Source organism: Ascaphus truei, chromosome 4 (assembly GCF_040206685.1).
Source record: "Ascaphus truei isolate aAscTru1 chromosome 4, aAscTru1.hap1, whole genome shotgun sequence".
NCBI classification, from domain to species: domain Eukaryota; kingdom Metazoa; phylum Chordata; class Amphibia; order Anura; family Ascaphidae; genus Ascaphus; species Ascaphus truei.
Window position 1 is genome coordinate 416,217,424 of NC_134486.1, and position 18,597 is coordinate 416,236,020.

The 18,597-nt window shown below is 51.1% G+C and overlaps 1 protein-coding gene across 2 annotated transcripts in view; it reads left to right on the forward strand.

Moving 5' to 3' along the window:
- Positions 1-18,597, forward strand: part of LOC142493979 (epoxide hydrolase 1-like) — a 98,484-nt gene that overhangs the window by 23,159 nt on the left and 56,728 nt on the right. Inside the window, exons 2-7 of one of the 2 annotated variants that reach the window (XM_075598803.1) lie at positions 707-920; positions 1,478-1,658; positions 2,717-2,944; positions 3,356-3,485; positions 4,395-4,609; positions 8,835-8,943. In XM_075598803.1, the coding sequence (XP_075454918.1) occupies positions 707-920; positions 1,478-1,658; positions 2,717-2,944; positions 3,356-3,485; positions 4,395-4,609; positions 8,835-8,943 (1,077 nt within the window). The remainder of the gene's footprint in view (positions 1-706; positions 921-1,477; positions 1,659-2,716; positions 2,945-3,355; positions 3,486-4,394; positions 4,610-8,834; positions 8,944-18,597) is intronic. The other variant, XM_075598804.1, reaches the window with a different exon arrangement.

Genomic DNA, 18,597 nt, shown 5'->3' on the forward strand with positions numbered 1-18,597 from the left:
CCCCCCCATGTATATGACCCATCCCTGCTGTATGTACTAGGGATATCTGTCCTCTATACCCCCCCATGTATATGACCCATCCCTGCTGTACTGTATGTACTAGGGATATCTGTCCTCTATACCCCCCCCCCCCATGTATATGACCCGTCCCTGCTGTGTGTATTAGGGATATCTGTCCTCTATACCCCCCCCATGTATATGACCCATCCCTGCTGTATGTACTAGGGATATCTGTCCTCTATACCCCCCCCCCATGTATATGACCCATCCCTGCTGTATGTACTAGGGATATCTGTCCTCTATACCCCCCCCCCATGTATATGACCCATCCCTGCTGTATGTACTATGGATATCTGTCCTCTATACCCCCCCCCCCATGTATATGACCGATCCCTGCTGTATGTACTAGGGATATCTGTCCTCTATACCCCCCCCCCCCCATGTGTATGACCCATCCCTGCTGTATGTACTAGGGATATCTGTCCTCTATACCCCCCCATGTATATGACCTGTCCCTGCTGTGTATACTAGGGATATCTGTCCTCTATACCCCCCCATGTATATGACCTGTCCCTGCTGTGTATACTAGGGATATCTGTCCTCTATACCCCCCTTGTATATGACCCATCCCTGCTGTGTGTACTAGGGATATCTGTTGTGTATACCCCCCCCATGTATATGACATATCCCGTCTGTCTCTCCACAGGTCGGCCTTCAGTGAGCGCTGGCCGGGGGGTGTCCTGGTCCCAGCTGCAGTCGGGGTAGGGGGTGTCCTGGTTTGCTGGATGTTGTGTGGGCGGAAGAGGAAAACCATTGAGATGGGAGATGGATGGTGGGGACACGGAGAGAGACCCCGCCTGCAGATCGAGGACACGAGTTTGCGACCTTTCCGCATTGAGGTGTCCGATGCTGACCTTCAGGTACCGGGACGGGTTTATACCATGCCTAGCAGAGTACGATGAGTTCTATTGGCGGCATTGCTTGGTACCAGTGTGGATTTATGTGGGCTTCAAACCAGATATTACAAGAATGACTGGGGGTATTACATTATCTGTATCATAATATTGCTGTAATTTGTATTTTAGGCTAAGATTCAGAAACCAGGATTGCTAAATTGCCAGAATTCTGAATATTAATTGCCCAGCATTGGCCAGGCATTTGAACCAGTACCAGCTGCTAACATTAAAATACACGTTAATATGAGAATAAAAAATATTTAAAACAAATGTAACCAATAATAGTAGTAATCCACTCAAAATGGGACTTTACCTGCCCATTGATGCCCCCTGCTGGATAAAGGTCCTCAAGTAATCAACTCCTCCAAGCAGGGTATTAATGGTTAGTAACTCCCCTTCGCTGAGGGTAAACTTGCTTAAATAAGATCTGCTGATTACATTGTACTGACTGTATATTATTATTGCTGGGACACGGTTACCGTCTGATTTGGGAGTTAGTCGGATTTGGGGTGTTATTTCAGGATCTGTACGAGCGTCTGGATCATACGCGTTTCTCTTCACCGCTGGATGACTCCAAGTTCCACTATGGCTTTAACTCAACGCACCTCAGGAAGGTCGTCTCCTACTGGAGGAACCAGTTTGACTGGCCCAAGCAGGTGGAAATCCTCAACAAATACCCCCACTACAAAACCACCATCGAAGGTAAGTCTCCGTGACAGATATAACAGGTCCTTTCCCCATTTGGATCCTGAGGCTGCCACACATACCATATAAATATATATATTTGTGTAATGGATTTGCTTGTTGCTTTGTTCTTTTTAGCGAAGGCATCAAGCTCACAGACCCTAATACAAAGCTGGCGTTTGCATGTATTAAAGTCCGCGTGTAAGGGCCAAGCACCATGTCATTATTTGGCTATTGTGACCGTGGTCTTCTAAACTTGGCCATTCATGTGTTAGAGCCAAGGTCAGCCTGGGACTCTCTGATTTTAAAACATCACTATTTGTCTTTGAGCAAATGGTTAACAAGGCAGGAGACACACAGTCACTGCCCTCCTGAGTCATTGCACTTGGCTCTGTGTTTTGATGATCAGTAGTTGCAGACACTGTGTCAAGTTCAATCCCTCTAGTACATCCAGTGTAACGTCTACAATTCTCTGCGTCACTGTCCTAAGTGAGGCAGCACGGACAGCTCATGTGTGCGCCGGTGATTTCGGTGACATGTTATAACATTCTGACACGGTAACGTGCTGTATTGTTAAAGCTTCAATGGTTTCTTGATGCATCGTAGCTGCAGTTGGGTTAAATGTTGGTGTTGAGGACACAGCCCGTTTGTTACAAAGTTCCCCAATGAAGAAATTCTCTGTACTGTATCTAACAATGTTTGCTGATTGCCAAATTAAAATGTGAAACGTATTTACACTCCTTGTGTGCACCTTTTACATGTGATTAAACTACAAATGTATTATAAATATCTCAAAGTTAATCCTGCAGGTACCAAATGTTCCTGGGACGAATTGTTCCATGTTCAGTTATTTCTTCGCATGATGACAACCTGTTTTAATTTGTACATTTGGATACAGGGAAACAGTTGCACAAAAATGAATATAATTAGACTTTTTTTTTTACCCAATGTAATGATAGAGGATCAGTATGTGCACCGCTTGGCAATGCAAAGCTATTGTGCTGTATGTGGCATCTGTGTGTGTTCTCCGCTTTCAATAAGATACATTGAATTAAATCATGTTTTACTGTGTCCAGGGTTGGAGGTGCATTTTATCCATGTGAAGCCTCCACATCTAGCCCCAGGGCAGAAGACTCGTCCTCTCCTTATGATTCACGGTTGGCCTGGGTCCTTCTACGAGTTTTACCGCATCCTCCCAATGCTGACCGAGCCGGCCAAGCATGGTCTGAACCCCGACCTTACCTTTGAGGTCATCTGTCCATCTATCCCGGGATACGGCTTCTCTGAGGCACCACACCAAAAAGGTTGAGACCTGAGGACTGGAGAAGTCCAACACGGGTCAGGCTGGGAAGTTTGAGTAGTGGAATAGAGAGAAAGACTAAGGGGAGGAGAGGCGCGGTGGGAGGCCAATGAAGTGGGAGAGCAGGAGACAGAAAGAAGGATAAAACGTGTGGTGATATGCAATGATGTAATACATGTAGTTGATGGGTTGTATGTAATGTTGGCTGGTGGATACATGTAGAATTAGTTGGAGGGTTAGGTGGTCTGGTTTTCATGCTGGTTAGTTGAAAGTTGCTAGTCTGGCTAACTAGTTGTTTTATTGCCTTGTTGGCTTGTAAAATAAATGGTTGGTGGTCAGGATGTGTGAATGTCTCATGGCAAAATGCATGGACTGGATGTTAGACCTAAACTTCAACATTTTCTCTGGTACACAGGGTTTAATGCTGCTGCTGCCGCTCGGATCTTCTACAAATTAATGCTCAGACTGGGATTTAAGGAGTTTTACCTGCAGGGGGGAGACTGGGGCAGTAGGATCAGTACCCTCTTGGCTCAAATGAAACCCGAGTAAGTACTTGGTAACAGACATGGCCATACGTGGGGTTACAGATGTGGCAGTCTCTCACAGATTCATCTCTCACACTCAGCACTTTATAGGATCTGACTTGGTCCTCATATATACACACTAAATAAGGTATAACTTTTATTCCAGGAGATCCACTCATACTTATTAAGAAATCTAAAAAAAAAAAAAACCAGGATGCAGATACAGTATTACAATCTCGCATGAAATCAATGACACGGATGTTCATTTCATATCCGATTGTAATATCTGTGCTCCACGTTTTTTAGATTTAATAGTTTGTATGTAAAGTGGATCCTCCCTTACCTTAGAGGCTGCGATATTTCCATGCTTTTTTTAATCTTTGATTTTTCCATTGAGTGAGTTTTTTAAGTAACTTTATTACATTAACAGTATATATATATATATATATATATATATATATATATATATATATATATATATATATAATATATGTATATGTATGTATATATATATATATATATATATATATATATATATAAATAATTCTACCTTCTATTATCACACACACACACACACACACACACACACACACACACACACACACACACACACACACACACACACACACACACACACACACACACACACACACACACACACACACACACACACACACTATTTTGGATATAGATATATCTTTTCACTTTTAAATTAAATTATATAGTCCCGTTAGATAATATTTTTTGGGAAAAAAGTTATTTACGAAAAAAGTCATATTTGACTAGGAAAGCCTTTTTCACACAGATATTGTTTTTCACTATATTGATGTGAAAGAAGTGGATTAGCGCTGCTGTTCTTTCAGTTATGTATAGGATGCACTCATACTTACACTCACCCTCACTGCGCCGGCTCTTACCCCCTTTTTGCAGGTCTGTGAAGGGCCTCCATCTGAACCTTATTATAAATTTAAAGGGCGGTCTGGGGATGCTCACGTCTCTGCTTCTCGGACGTTATGTGCCCTGGTTAGTGGGCCTCACCCGAGAGGATGTGAGACGTATATATCCGTACTTTGAGAAGAATGTATATGGGATCCTGCTGGAGTCTGGATACCTGCACATCCAGGCCACCAAACCGGATACCGTAGGTATGAGATTTCCGATGCAGTAACACGGGGCTCCGTGCCCTTCCAGCTCAGAGATGTGGGAGGAAACATCTCAAGATCCATATTACAAAGTGAAACAGCTGGTCTGACTCTCTCTCCAAGTGTACTAAATACTGTACATGGTGATTTGTATCTTCCACAACCAGAAGCGGGAGCCCCCGCACAGCTGGGAAGTAACAGAGTGAGGTGCTCACTAGGTAACGAAGAATTGCATACAGAAGAGAAAAAAGAAACCTACTGTAGTATGTGAGCACTCAATCACAGCAAGAGGGTTGTGATAATATTATAAATATTCTTTATTGTCATCAATGAATATAAAATAAAGGGGTTTAAAATCAGATCAAACAGCATAGACTCTGACTGTGATCAAAATAGCATTGCTGTATCAGCTCTGTTGATTGTACATATGGGAGATAATGTGACAAGTAATCAGAATCTCACGCTGTAGATTAACAGCCTATTATGAAACAGAGTATAAGGGGCCAATAATGGAAACTGCTGTATGTTAACTGCCTCAAAAGCCAGTAGTATCAATGATGTCATATATATGTAGCTAAGTAACTCTGAGCTACAATGAGAAGGTGAAACTGCTACAAATAATGGTAATTGCAGATACACCTCAGAGTGTAAGGAGATACAGAACCGGCAGGATGTGCCGTGTCCAATTAATATTTGGGCACGGCCTGGCAGAGAGTGTCTCCCTCCGCGGGAGCACACCGCCGCTATGCCTTCCGCAGGGATAGAGATATAATCACTGCTGCGGAAGGTATGGCATGTGAGAGTATAAACCGCATGTCAGAGTCAAAGAGGCAGTAAGTATCTACAGAGAATATTGTCCCTATTTATTTGATGGGTTAAACCCCTGCTGCATGTAGTAACAGCATTGTAGCCCCGTGTACAGTAAGTGAGCGGCTGTGCCGCGGGTAATTATGGATTACGTCCAATCACCCGACAATTCCCAGCTGGTAGTAGAAGCGGACCCACGGCAGATATATGGTCCCGTGAATAGATCCGGAGAGTGAGTATATACACTCGGCGGCTACCCGCAAAATCCCCCCAAGATATTAACAGAAAGAATAGATGAATTATGCATAAATAGCATGCGGGAATCGCCAGGTGCTTCTCGGCGCATCCAAAACACAGCAGGGTAAGTGACCATGTTACAATGTACTGTAGAACACTATCTCTTGTATGCAATGTCCCCTATATCAGCACTGATCATATTATATCAATGCTGATGTGCTGTGTATGGCCATACTCCCCACACACGCGGGACGCCATTACTGTGACCGCAACATTCACTGATATTGATCTAAGTTGCGGAGTCCCTGCCTTCTATAGTATTACAATACGATCCTGTGTGCAGCAATATAGCTTCGCAGGATCTCTCTATATAGGGGACCTTTATTTTATCCTGCTGTTTTTACTTAGGCATGCCCTCGGTAGGTGTCACGGTGTCTCCCTGTCACACTCCCTTTCTGATCCTGGTGACATGGTGTCTCCCTGTCGCCCTCCCTTGCTGATCCTGGTGACATGGTGTCTCCCTGCCGCACTCCCTTGCTGATCCTGGTGACATGGTGTCTCACTGTCACACTCCCTTGCTGATCCTGGTGACACTGTGTCTCCCTGTCACACTCCCTTGCTGATCCTGGTGTCATGGTGTCTCCCTGTCACACTCCCTTGCTGATCCTGGTGACATGGTGTCTCCCTGTCACACTCCCTTGCTGATCCTGGTGACACGGTGTCTCCCTGCCGCACTCCCTTACTGATCCTGGTGACACGGTGTCTCCCTGTCACACTCCCTCGCTGATCCTGGTGACATGGTGTCTCCCTGTCGCACTCCCTTGCTGATCCTGGTGACATGGTGTCTCCCTGTCACACTCCCTTGCGAATTGTCACGGTTGTGCTCGCCACAAACCTGGGTCGGACCGCGTGGCTGAGGTGGGGTTGTAAAAGCACCGACCTTAGACCACACAGGCTGATCCGGATTGCGCGGTTCGTAGTTGTACGTAGCAGGATCAGGACAGGAGAAGACAGCATCGTCGCTGGACAAACCAGGGTCAGGACTGGAGACATCAGGGTAAACGTTGTTCAAGCAGGAGTTCGGCAATAGGTAGTCAGGAGTGCCCCGCTTCAGCTTAGGAGCGCGGGAGTGGCCTCTGCGCGTGCGGCGACCATGGCCCATGGTACTGGTCTCAGGAAAGGATAGGCAGACCAGAGTAGTACACCGCCTAGCTGCACTGGTAAACTAGTGCTTCAGCGCAAGAGTCCTGAGCGGGCTGGGGAATCCTCTGTTTCAGCGCAGGAACCAGGACACGGCCTCTGCAATAGAGAATGAGCAGCAGGCCCCAGGAACCAGGAAGCTGAAGAAACACTGGGGAAATCTCCGCTTCAGCACAGGAGACCGGAACAGACCGCTGCGTGAATATAGCAGCCGGTCTCAGGAAACAAGGAGCTGAAGTCAACAAGGACAGTACTCAGCTTCAGCACAGGAGACTGGAACAGACCGCTGCATGACAATAGCAGCCGGCCTTAGGAAACCAGGAGCTGAAGTCAACAAGGAGAGTACTCAGCTTCAGCACAGGAGACAGGAACAGACCGCTGCATGACAATAGCAGCCGGTCTCAGGAAACCAGGATAACAAGCCAGGGGCTTGTGGCAGAACAGTTAGTGACATCCAGAAAGGACTATGCTCGCGAGGGAGCATTGTGGGAAAGCAGTACTTAAAGGTCAGTGAACCAATAGCAGAAGGGGCGTGTGGCAGTATTGCTTTAGTGAGTGAATCCAGGCTGCAGTAAATATCAGGGGAAGTGTTCCAGGACTGCACTGTCTGCAAGGTAAGGCAAACGGTAAACCGAGGAGCGGATTCCTTACACTAATCCTGGTGACACGGTTTCTCCCTGTCGCATTCCCTTGTTGATCGTGGTGACACAGTGTCTCCCTGTCACACTCCCTTGCTGATCCTGGTAACACGGTGTCTCCCTGTCACACTCCCTTGCTGATCGTGGTGGCAGGGTGTCTCCCTGTCACCCTCCCTTGCTGATCCTTAGGCTGCTTGTATCTTCATGAAATCTAATGGTTGATGTGGTATTCTCAGAAATGTTTCTTATAATATAAATGTACCCTTATCCACACTTTGTATTCTTAAAACCATTGAGGGGTAGACGGAATCAAATGCTTTAATATCATCTACGTATCCTAAACTGAGTGGTAGATCATATTCATTACTTTGGGAAATCCTTTCTTGTACGACTTGGATGTGGTCCTCTGTGTTGTATTCTCTGTGAAATCCTGCTTGTTCTCTAGGCTGGGCGAAGTCCAGGGTCTGTTGTAGCTGATTAGTATCTTTAGAAAAATCTTGTAAATCTTGTAAGTGATTGGAAGTAGACTGACTGGTTTGTACAGTAGTTCTTGAGGTCGTCTTTGTCTCCTTTCTTATGGATAGGGATCATTATGCTGTTTGCTCCATTTATTCTGGAATTTTCCTGTTCTTCAAGCAACATCTAAAGGGTTTTGCAAGGATTTTCTCTTCTTCATCCCCAGCTTCTTTTATAATTTCAGGTGTAATTCCATCTTCCCAGGGGGCCTTCCTACTTTTCACGGCTTTTATTGCCTTTTGCTACTTCATCTGGAAGGATGCACGGCATATCATTGGTGGTTTTTCATCCCTCTTCACCTGCTTAATTATGCCCTGTGTTATCTGTGAGTTATCTTGTCATCAACTCACATTATGAGAAGTGCACAATATTTTAATGTTAATCCATCCTTATTTTTTTTATAAAATGGTACTCAAGTTGATTTCAAAAGACCAAGAAGATGACCAAAAGTAAGATGGGAGGATGAAATTAGAAAACTTGCTGGAGCAACGTCGAGAAGAGAGACTTGCAACTGCAGTACCTAAAAGATCATTAGGAAGACCTTCATCCAGGAGTGGATCAACAACGGCTAAAGATGACAATAAATATATATATGTATATGTATTTAGATGTAAATAGATACAGTATAAAACATTTCATGTTGACCCATAATATTCTCTTGGCAGACTTACTGTAGATGTTTTTACCGAGCCTTTGTATGTAACGGTAACTCAACATTAATATTTGCCCCTCCACTTGAGGGTGTTTCCTGTTCCGTTCCTCTCCTGAGCACAATGTGGAGTGTTTCTTGTGCAGGGTGAATGTTCTCCTTTTGTTACCTTTGTCCCCAGGCTGCGCGCTGAATGATTCTCCTGTTGGACTCGCTGCCTATATCCTGGAGAAGTTTTCCACCTGGACAGATAATAAATTCCGGGACCTTCAGGATGGCGGCCTGGAGAGGTCAGATTAACTATCAAATGCAAAGAATAAATTAATAAAACTGCGTCTAGGGCAATTTTGATATAATTGTCATATAATGCCATAATGACCTAAACAATCATCTAACTAAACCAAGCGCAAATTGTAGAAAAAGAACTTGCAGCTAATCACCGAGCAATAGGGAGCAAAATCACCAGAAGAACAGCACCCCAGTTTAAAACGAGGAGCTCCTCAAATAAAAGGAATGAAATTCAAAGTGAAAAGCCCTTTACTTCACAATATACAACCAACAAGGGAAGGGGAATGGAACATCACTCACACATCCCTGTATAATAAGCGCCTTGAGTGTCAAAAGTGCGCACTCTCACCCCACTTTACACTAAACCTATTATCTCTATATACTGCACGCCCCTAGCAGGAAGCCACATCTTAATAATCCCCTGTATAATGAAAAGAATATCAGGCCCTTTATGGCCCTTCTGGACATTACATGTATAGGGTAGCATGCCTCCTATACGTGCTGCTGCTGCTGCTCCTCCTGACTTCATCATCTATCACTATATTAAAAATAAAACTCCAAACTATGGATTTTGAACTTGCCCTTGAAGACACGGGGTTAGCAGACTGCCCTGATGTAAAGGCCTAGAGGGTGTTGTTTAATACCATGTGCTGCGGATTCTGAGGCTCGTCCGATTTTCTTGCCTCGCCCCCCTGCCATGCGCGCTTAATATGATGACAAATGACATGGAATTGGCTTTTGTCACCCAATAGTGTGTGCTCTTTCCAAAGCGGACAATGGGGCATTGGTGGTGGTCGTGGCTTTGTGTGTTTGTGTTTTAGTATGAAATATAGACAATAAAGGCATGTCGGTATTGCTTTTCGGTGTACTGCTAATAATAGGAGCATTGGATGTGGTGGCTAATAGTTCTGCTGCTCACGAAGCGATTGATTTTCATCATTATCATCACCTTTACATCTTCTGCCACCAACATCATTGTAACGAGTGCTCGCCACAAACAGGACAGGACCGCGACACCGAGGTGGGGATTAATAATCACCGACCAGAAGCCGAGAGGCCACGTCCGGTGTGCAGATTCATTGTTGTGTAGCCGGGTCAGGTGAATGAGAAGTGGGGTAGTAGATATACTCGCGGTGGTCGAGGGTAGGAGACTGGAAGGTAGTAGAGGTCACTTAGCCAAGGTCGAGGCTAGTAGAAGGTAGAGTAGTAGATATCCAAGCCGAGGGCGAGGGTAGGAGACTGCAGGACAAAACAAGGCACAGCAAAGTAAGGCAGGACAAGGTACAACAGAGTGCTTGTGACCAGCAAAAGTAACAAACTGTTATGCTCAGCCAATGTGCGGAGGCAAACGCTAAGCTTATAAAGGATGAACAGCCAATAGCTAAACGGCTGCATGGCAGAGGCTGATACTACAATCAGAGCCCAGATTCGTTGCTGGGCGGAGTCTGCACAGCAGGCACTGATGAGGCATCAGCTGCAGCAAGGTCTGACTCCTACTCGAGCGGAGCATGCACCCGATGCTGACATCACGGGGGTGGAGCCTGCGCCCAAACCTCAATCATTAGCCATTGTGTAGCCCCCGGGATCACAACATTTGCTCATATACTACTACTACCATGAGATTTGCTTCCCTCCCATGCGTGTGCAGTTTGTGCACCGTTCACACTATCAACACCATGTTTATCCTCTTCATCACCAACCTCATTATCTACCACCTCTGTCTCTGCCTCAATCCTTCCCTCAGCTGTCATGTCTCCCTCATCTCTGCCTCTATCCATCCCTCAGCCATCCCATCTCCCTCCATCTCTGCCTCTATCCTTCCCTCAGCCATCCCATCTCCCTCCATCTCTGCCTCTATCCTTCCCTCAGCCATCCCATCTCCCTCCATCTCTGCCTCTATCCTTCCCTCAGCTGTCATGTCTACCTCCATCTCTGCCTCTATCCTTCCCTCAGCCATCCCATCTCCCTCCATCTCTGCCTCAATCCTTCCCTCAGCCATCCCATCTCCCTCCATCTCTGCCTCAATCCCTCCCTCATCCCTCCCGTCTCCCTCTGTCTCTGCCTCAATCCTTCCCTCAGCCATCCCATCTCCCTCCATCTCTGCCTCAATCCTTCCCTCAGCCATCCCATCTCCCTCCATCTCTGCCTCAATCCTTCCCTCAGCCATTTCGTCTCCCTCCATCTCTGCCTCAATCCTTCCCTCATCCCCCCCATCTCCCTCCGTCTCTGCCTCAATCCTTCCCTCAGCCATCCCATCTCCCTCCATCTCTGCCTCTATCCTTCCCTCAGCCGTCCCATCTCCCTCCATCTCTGCCTCAATCCTTCCCTCATCCCTCCCATCTCCCTCCATCTCTGCCTCAATCCTTCCCTCAGCCATCCCGTCTCCCTCCATCTCTGCCTCAATCCTTCCCTCAGCCATCCCATCTCCCTCCATCTCTGCCTCAATCCTTCCCTCAGCCATCCCGTCTCCCTCCATCTCTGCCTCTATCCTTCCCTCAGCCATCCCATCTCCCTCCATCTCTGCCTCAATCCTTCCCTCAGCCATCCCGTCTCCCTCCGTCTCTGCCTCAATCCTTCCCTCAGCCATCCAATCTCCCTCCGTCTCTGCCTCAATCCTTCCCTCAGCCATCCCGTCTCCCTCCATCTCTGCCTCAATCCTTCCCTCAGCCATCCCGTCTCCCTCCGTCTCTGCCTCAATCCTTCCCTCAGCCATCCCATCTCCCTCCATCTCTGCCTCAATCTTTCCCTCAGCCATCCTGTCTCCCTCCGTCTCTGACTCTATCCTTCCTCAGCCATCCCATCTCCCCCCATCTCTGCCTCAATCCTTCCCTCAGCCCTCCCATCTCCCTCCATCTCTGCCTCAATCCTTCCCTCAGCCATGGGTCTCCCTCCGTCTCTGCCTCAATCCTTCCCTCAGCCATCCCATCTCCCTCCGTCTCTGCCTCAATCCTTCCCTCAGCCATCCCGTCTCCCTCCGTCTCTGCCTCAATCCTTCCCTCAGCCATCCCGTCTCCCTCCATCTCTGCCTCAATCCTTCCCTCAGCCATCCCGTCTCCCTCCATCTCTGCCTCAATCCTTCCCTCAGCCATCCTGTCTCCCTCCATCTCTGCCTCAATCCTTCCCTCAGCCATCCCGTCTTCCTCCATCTCTGCCTCAATCCTTCCCTCAGCCATCCCGTCTCCCTCCATCTCTGCCTCAATCCTTCCTTCAGCCATCCTGTCTCCCTCCATCTCTGCCTCAATCCTTCCCTCAGCCATCCCGTCTCCCTCCATCTCTGCCTCTATCCTTCCCTCAGCCATCCCGTCTCCCTCCGTCTCTGCCTCTATCCTTCCCTCAGCCATCCCATCTCCCCCCATCTCTGCCTCAATCCTTCCCTCAGCCCTCCCATCTCCCTCCATCTCTGCCTCAATCCTTCCCTCAGCCATCCCGTCTCCCTCCGTCTCTGCCTCAATCCTTCCCTCAGCCATCCCGTCTCCCTCCATCTCTGCCTCAATCCTTCCCTCAGCCATCCCGTCTCCCTCCGTCTCTGCCTCAATCCTTCCCTCAGCCATCCCGTCTCCCTCCATCTCTGCCTCAATCCTTCCCTCAGCCATCCCGTCTCCTTCCATCTCTGCCTCAATCCTTCCCTCAGCCCTCCCGTCTCCCTCCATCTCTGCCTCAATCCTTCCCTCAGCCATCCCGTCTCCTTCCATCTCTGCCTCAATCCTTCCCTCAGCCCTCCCATCTCCCTCCATCTCTGCCTCAATCCTTCCCTCAGCCATCCCGTCTCCCTCCGTCTCTGCCTCAATCCTTCCCTCAGCCATCCCGTCTCCTTCCATCTCTGCCTCAATCCTTCCCTCAGCCATCCCGTCTCCCTCCATCTCTGCCTCAATCCTTCCCTCAGCCATCCCGTCTCCCTCCATCTCTGCCTCAATCCTTCCCTCAGCCATCCCGTCTCCCTCCATCTCTGCCTCAATCCTTCCCTCAGCCATCCTGTCTCCCTCCATCTCTGCCTCAATCCTTCCCTCAGCCATCCCGTCTCACTCCATCTCTGCCTCTATCCTTCCCTCAGCCATCCCGTCTCCCTCCATCTCTGCCTCAATCCTTCCCTCAGCCATCCCGTCTCCCTCCATCTCTGCCTCAATCCTTCCCTCAGCCATCCCGTCTCCCTCCATCTCTGCCTCAATCCTTCCCTCAGCCATCCCGTCTCCCTCCATCTCTGCCTCAATCCTTCCCTCAGCCATCCCGTCTCCCTCCATCTCTGCCTCAATCCTTCCCTCAGCCATCCCGTCTCCCTCCATCTCTGCCTCAATCCTTCCCTCAGCCATCCCGTCTCCCTCCATCTCTGCCTCTATCCTTCCCTCAGCCATCCCATCTCCCTCCATCTCTGCCTCAATCCTTCCCTCAGCCATCCCGTCTCCCTCCATCTCTGCCTCAATCCTTCCCTCAGCCATCCCGTCTCCCTCCGTCTCTGCCTCAATCCTTCCCTCAGTCATCCCGTCTCCTTCCGTCTCTGCCTCAATCCTTCCCTCAGCCATCCCGTCTCCCTCCATCTCTGCCTCAATCCTTCCCTCAGCCATCCCGTCTCCCTCCGTCTCTGCCTCAATCCTTCCCTCAGCCATCCCGTCTCCCTCCGTCTCTGCCTCAATCCTTCCCTCAGCCATCCCGTCTCCCTCCGTCTCTGCCTCAATCCTTCCCTCAGCCATCCCGTCTCTCTCCATCTCTGCCTCAATCCTTCCCTCAGCCATCCCGTCTCCCTCCATCTCTGCCTCTAACCTTCCCTCAGCCATCCCGTCTCCCTCCATCTCTGCCTCTATCCTTCCCTCAGCCATCCCGTCTCCCTCCATCTCTGCCTCAATCCTTCCCTCAGCCATCCCGTCTCCCTCCATCTCTGCCTCAATCCTTCCCTCAGCCATCCCGTCTCCCTCCATCTCTGCCTCTAACCTTCCCTCAGCCATCCCGTCTCCCTCCATCTCTGCCTCAATCTTTCCCTCAGCCATCCCGTCTCCCTCCATCTCTGCCTCAATCCTTCCCTCAGCCATCCCGTCTCCCTCCATCTCTGCCTCAATCCTTCCCTCAGCCATCCCGTCTCACTCCATCTCTGCCTCTATCCTTCCCTCAGCCATCCCGTCTCCCTCCATCTCTGCCTCAATCCTTCCCTCAGCCATCCCGTCTCCCTCCATCTCTGCCTCAATCCTTCCCTCAGCCATCCCGTCTCCCTCCATCTCTGCCTCTATCCTTCCCTCAGCCATCCCATCTCCCTCCATCTCTGCCTCAATCCTTCCCTCAGCCATCCCGTCTCCCTCCATCTCTGCCTCAATCCTTCCCTCAGCCATCCCGTCTCCCTCCGTCTCTGCCTCAATCCTTCCCTCAGTCATCCCGTCTCCTTCCGTCTCTGCCTCAATCCTTCCCTCAGCCATCCCGTCTCCCTCCATCTCTGCCTCAATCCTTCCCTCAGCCATCCCGTCTCCCTCCGTCTCTGCCTCAATCCTTCCCTCAGCCATCCCGTCTCCCTCCGTCTCTGCCTCAATCCTTCCCTCAGCCATCCCGTCTCCCTCCATCTCTGCCTCAATCCTTCCCTCAGCCATCCCGTCTCTCTCCATCTCTGCCTCAATCCTTCCCTCAGCCATCCCGTCTCCCTCCATCTCTGCCTCTAACCTTCCCTCAGCCATCCCGTCTCCCTCCATCTCTGCCTCTATCCTTCCCTCAGCCATCCCGTCTCCCTCCATCTCTGCCTCAATCCTTCCCTCAGCCATCCCGTCTCCCTCCATCTCTGCCTCAATCCTTCCCTCAGCCATCCCGTCTCCCTCCATCTCTGCCTCTAACCTTCCCTCAGCCATCCCGTCTCCCTCCATCTCTGCCTCAATCCTTCCCTCAGCCATCCCGTCTCCCTCCATCTCTGCCTCAATCCTTCCCTCAGCCATCCCGTCTCCCTCCATCTCTGCCTCAATCCTTCCCTCAGCCATCCCGTCTCCCTCCATCTCTGCCTCTAACCTTCCCTCAGCCATCCCGTCTCCCTCCATCTCTGCCTCAATCCTTCCCTCAGCCATCCCGTCTCCCTCCATCTCTGCCTCAATCCTTCCCTCAGCCATCCCGTCTCCCTCCATCTCTGCCTCAATCCTTCCCTCAGCCATCCCGTCTCCTTCCGTCTCTGCCTCAATCCTTCCCTCAGCCATCCCATCGCCCTCCGTCTCTGCCTCTAACCTTCCCTCAGCCATCCCGTCTCCCTCCGTCTCTGCCTCAATCCTTCCCTCAGCCATCCCGTCTCCCTCCGTCTCTACCTCAATCCTTCCCTCAGCCCTCCCATCTCCCTCCATCTCTGCCTCAATCCTTCCCTCAGCCATCCCGTCTCCCTCCATCTCTGCCTCAATCCTTCCCTCAGCCATCCCGTCAACCTCCATCTCTGCCTCAATCCATCCCTCAGCCATCCCATCTCCCTCCATCTCTGCCTCAATCCTTCCCTCAGCCATCCCATCTCCCTCCATCTCTGCCTCAATCCTTCCCTCAGCCATCCCGTCTCCCTCCGTCTCTGCCTCAATCCTTCCCTCAGCCATCCCATCTCCCTCTGTCTCTGCCTCAATCCTTCCCTCAGCCATCCCGTCTCCCTCCATCTCTGCCTCAATCCTTCCCTCAGCCATCCCGTCTCCCTCCATCTCTGCCTCAATCCTTCCCTCAGCCATCCCGTCTCCCTCCGTCTCTGCCTCAATCCTTCCCTCAGTCATCCCGTCTCCTTCCGTCTCTGCCTCAATCCTTCCCTCAGCCATCCCGTCTCCCTCCATCTCTGCCTCAATCCTTCCCTCAGCCATCCCGTCTCCCTCCGTCTCTGCCTCAATCCTTCCCTCAGCCATCCCATCTCCCTCCGTCTCTGCCTCAATCCTTCCCTCAGCCATCCCGTCTCCCTCCATCTCTGCCTCAATCCTTCCCTCAGCCATCCCGTCTCCCTCCATCTCTGCCTCAATCCTTCCCTCAGCCATCCCGTCTCCCTCCATCTCTGCCTCTAACCTTCCCTCAGCCATCCCGTCTCCCTCCATCTCTGCCTCTATCCTTCCCTCAGCCATCCCATCTCCCTCCATCTCTGCCTCAATCCTTCCCTCAGCCATCCCGTCTCCCTCCATCTCTGCCTCAATCCTTCCCTCAGCCACCCCGTCTCCCTCCATCTCTGCCTCAATCCTTCCCTCAGCCATCCCGTCTCCCTCCGTCTCTGCCTCAATCCTTCCCTCAGCCATCCCGTCTCCCTCCGTCTCTGCCTCAATCCTTCCCTCAGCCATCCCGTCTCTCTCCGTCTCTGCCTCAATCCTTCCCTCAGCCATCCCGTCTCCCTCCATCTCTGCCTCAATCCTTCCCTCAGCCATCCCGTCTCCCTCCATCTCTGCCTCAATCCTTCCCTCAGCCATCCCATCTCCCTCCATCTCTGCCTCAATCCTTCCCTCAGCCATCCCATCTCCCTCCATCTCTGCCTCAATCCTTCCCTCAGCCATCCCATCTCCCTCCATCTCTGCCTCAATCCTTCCCTCAGCCATCCCGTATCCCCCCATCTCTGCCTCTATCCTTCCCTCAGCCATCCCATCTCCCTCCATCTCTGCCTCATTCCCTCCCTCAGCCATCCCATCTCCCTCCATCTCTGCTTCAATCCTTCCCTCATCCCTCCCATCTCCCTCCATCTCTGCCTCTATCCATCCCTCAGCCATCCCGTCTCCCTCTGTCTCTGCCTCAATCCTTCCCTCAGTCATCCCATCTCCCTCCATCTCTGCCTCAATCCCTCCCTCAGCCATCCCATCTCCCTCCATCTCTGCCTCAATCCTTCCCTCAGCCACCCCATCTCCCTCCATCTCTGCCTCTATCCATCCCTCAGCCATCCCGTCTCCCTCTGTCTCTGCCTCAATCCTTCCCTCAGCCACCCCATCTCCCTCCATCTCTGCCTCAATGCTTCCCTCAGCCATCCCATCTCCTTCCATCTCTGCCTCTATCCTTCCCTCATCCCTCCCATCTCCCTCCATCTCTGCCTCTATCCTTCCCTCAGCCATCCCGTCTCCCTCCATCTCTGCCTCTATCCATCCCTCAGCCATCCCGTCTCCCTCTGTCTCTGCCTCAATCCTTCCCTCAGCCATCCCATCCCCTCCATCTCTGCCTCAATCCTTCCCTCAGCCGTCCCATCTCCCCCCATCTCTGCCTCAATCCTTCCCTCAGCCATCCCATCTCCCTCCATCTCTGCCTCAATCCTTCCCTCAGCCATCGTGTCTCCCTCCATCTCTGCCTCAATCCTTCCCTCAGCCATCCCGTCCCCTCCATCTCTGCCTCTATCCTTCCCTCAGCCATCCCATCTCCCTCCATCTCTGCCTCTATCCTTCCCTCAGTTATCCCGTCCCCTCCATCTCTGCCTCTATCCTTCCCTCAGTCATCCCGTCTCCCTCCATCTCTGCCTCAATCCTTCCCTCAGCCATCCCATCTCCCTCCATCTCTGCCTCAATCCTTCCCTCAGCCATCCCGTCTCCCTCCATCTCTGCCTCAATCCTTCCCTCAGCCATCCCGTCTCCCTCCATCTCTGCCTCTATCCTTCCCTCAGCCATCCCGTCTCCCTCCGTCTCTGCCTCTATCCTTCCCTCAGCCATCCCGTCTCCCTCCATCTCTGCCTCTATCCTTCCCTCAGCAATCCCGTCTCCCCCCATCTCTGCCTCAATCCTTCCCTCAGCCATCCAGTCTCCCTCCATCTCTGCCTCTATCCTTCCCTCAGCCATCCCATCTCCCTCCATCTCTGCCTCAATCCTTCCCTCAGCCATCCCGTCTCCCTCCATCTCTGCCTCAATCCTTCCCTCAGCCATCCCGTCTCCCTCCATCTCTGCCTCAATCCATCCCTCATCCCTCCCATCTCCCTCCATCTCTGCCTCAATCCTTCCCTCAGCCATCCCGTCTCCCTCCATCTCTGCCTCTATCCTTCCCTCAGCCATCCCATCTCCCTCCATCTCTGCCTCAATCCTTCCCTCAGCCATCCCGTCTCCCTCCATCTCTGCCTCAATCCTTCCCTCAGCCATCCTGTCTCCCTCCATCCCTGCCTCAATCCTTCCCTCAGCCATCCTATCTCCCTCCGTCTCTGCCTCAATCCTTCCCTCAGCCATCCCGTCTCCCTCCATCTCTGCCTCAATCCTTCCCTCAGCCATCCCATCTCCCCCATCTCTGCCTCAATCCTTCCCTCAGCCAACCTGTCTCCCTCCATCTCTGCCTCAATCATTCCCTCATCCCTCCCATCTCCCTCCATCTCTGCCTCAATCCTTCCCTCAGCCATCCCATTTCCCTCCATCTCTGCCTCAATCCTTCCCTCAGCCATCCCGTCTCCCCCCATCTCTGCCTCAATCCTTCCCTCAGCCATCCCGTCTCCCCCCATCTCTGCCTCAATCCTTCCCTCAGCCATCCCATCTCCCTCCATCTCTGCCTCAATCCTTCCCTCAGCCATCCCGTCTCCCCCCATCTCTGCCTCAATCCTTCCCTCAGCCATCCCGTCTCCCTCCATCTCTGCCTCTATCCTTCCCTCAGCCATCCCGTCTCCCTCCATCTCTGCCTCTATCCTTCCCTCAGCCATCCCATCTCCCTCCATCTCTGCCTCTATCCTTCCCTCAGCCATCCCATCTCCCTCCATCTCTGCCTCTATCCTTCCCTCAGCCATCCCATCTCCCTCCATCTCT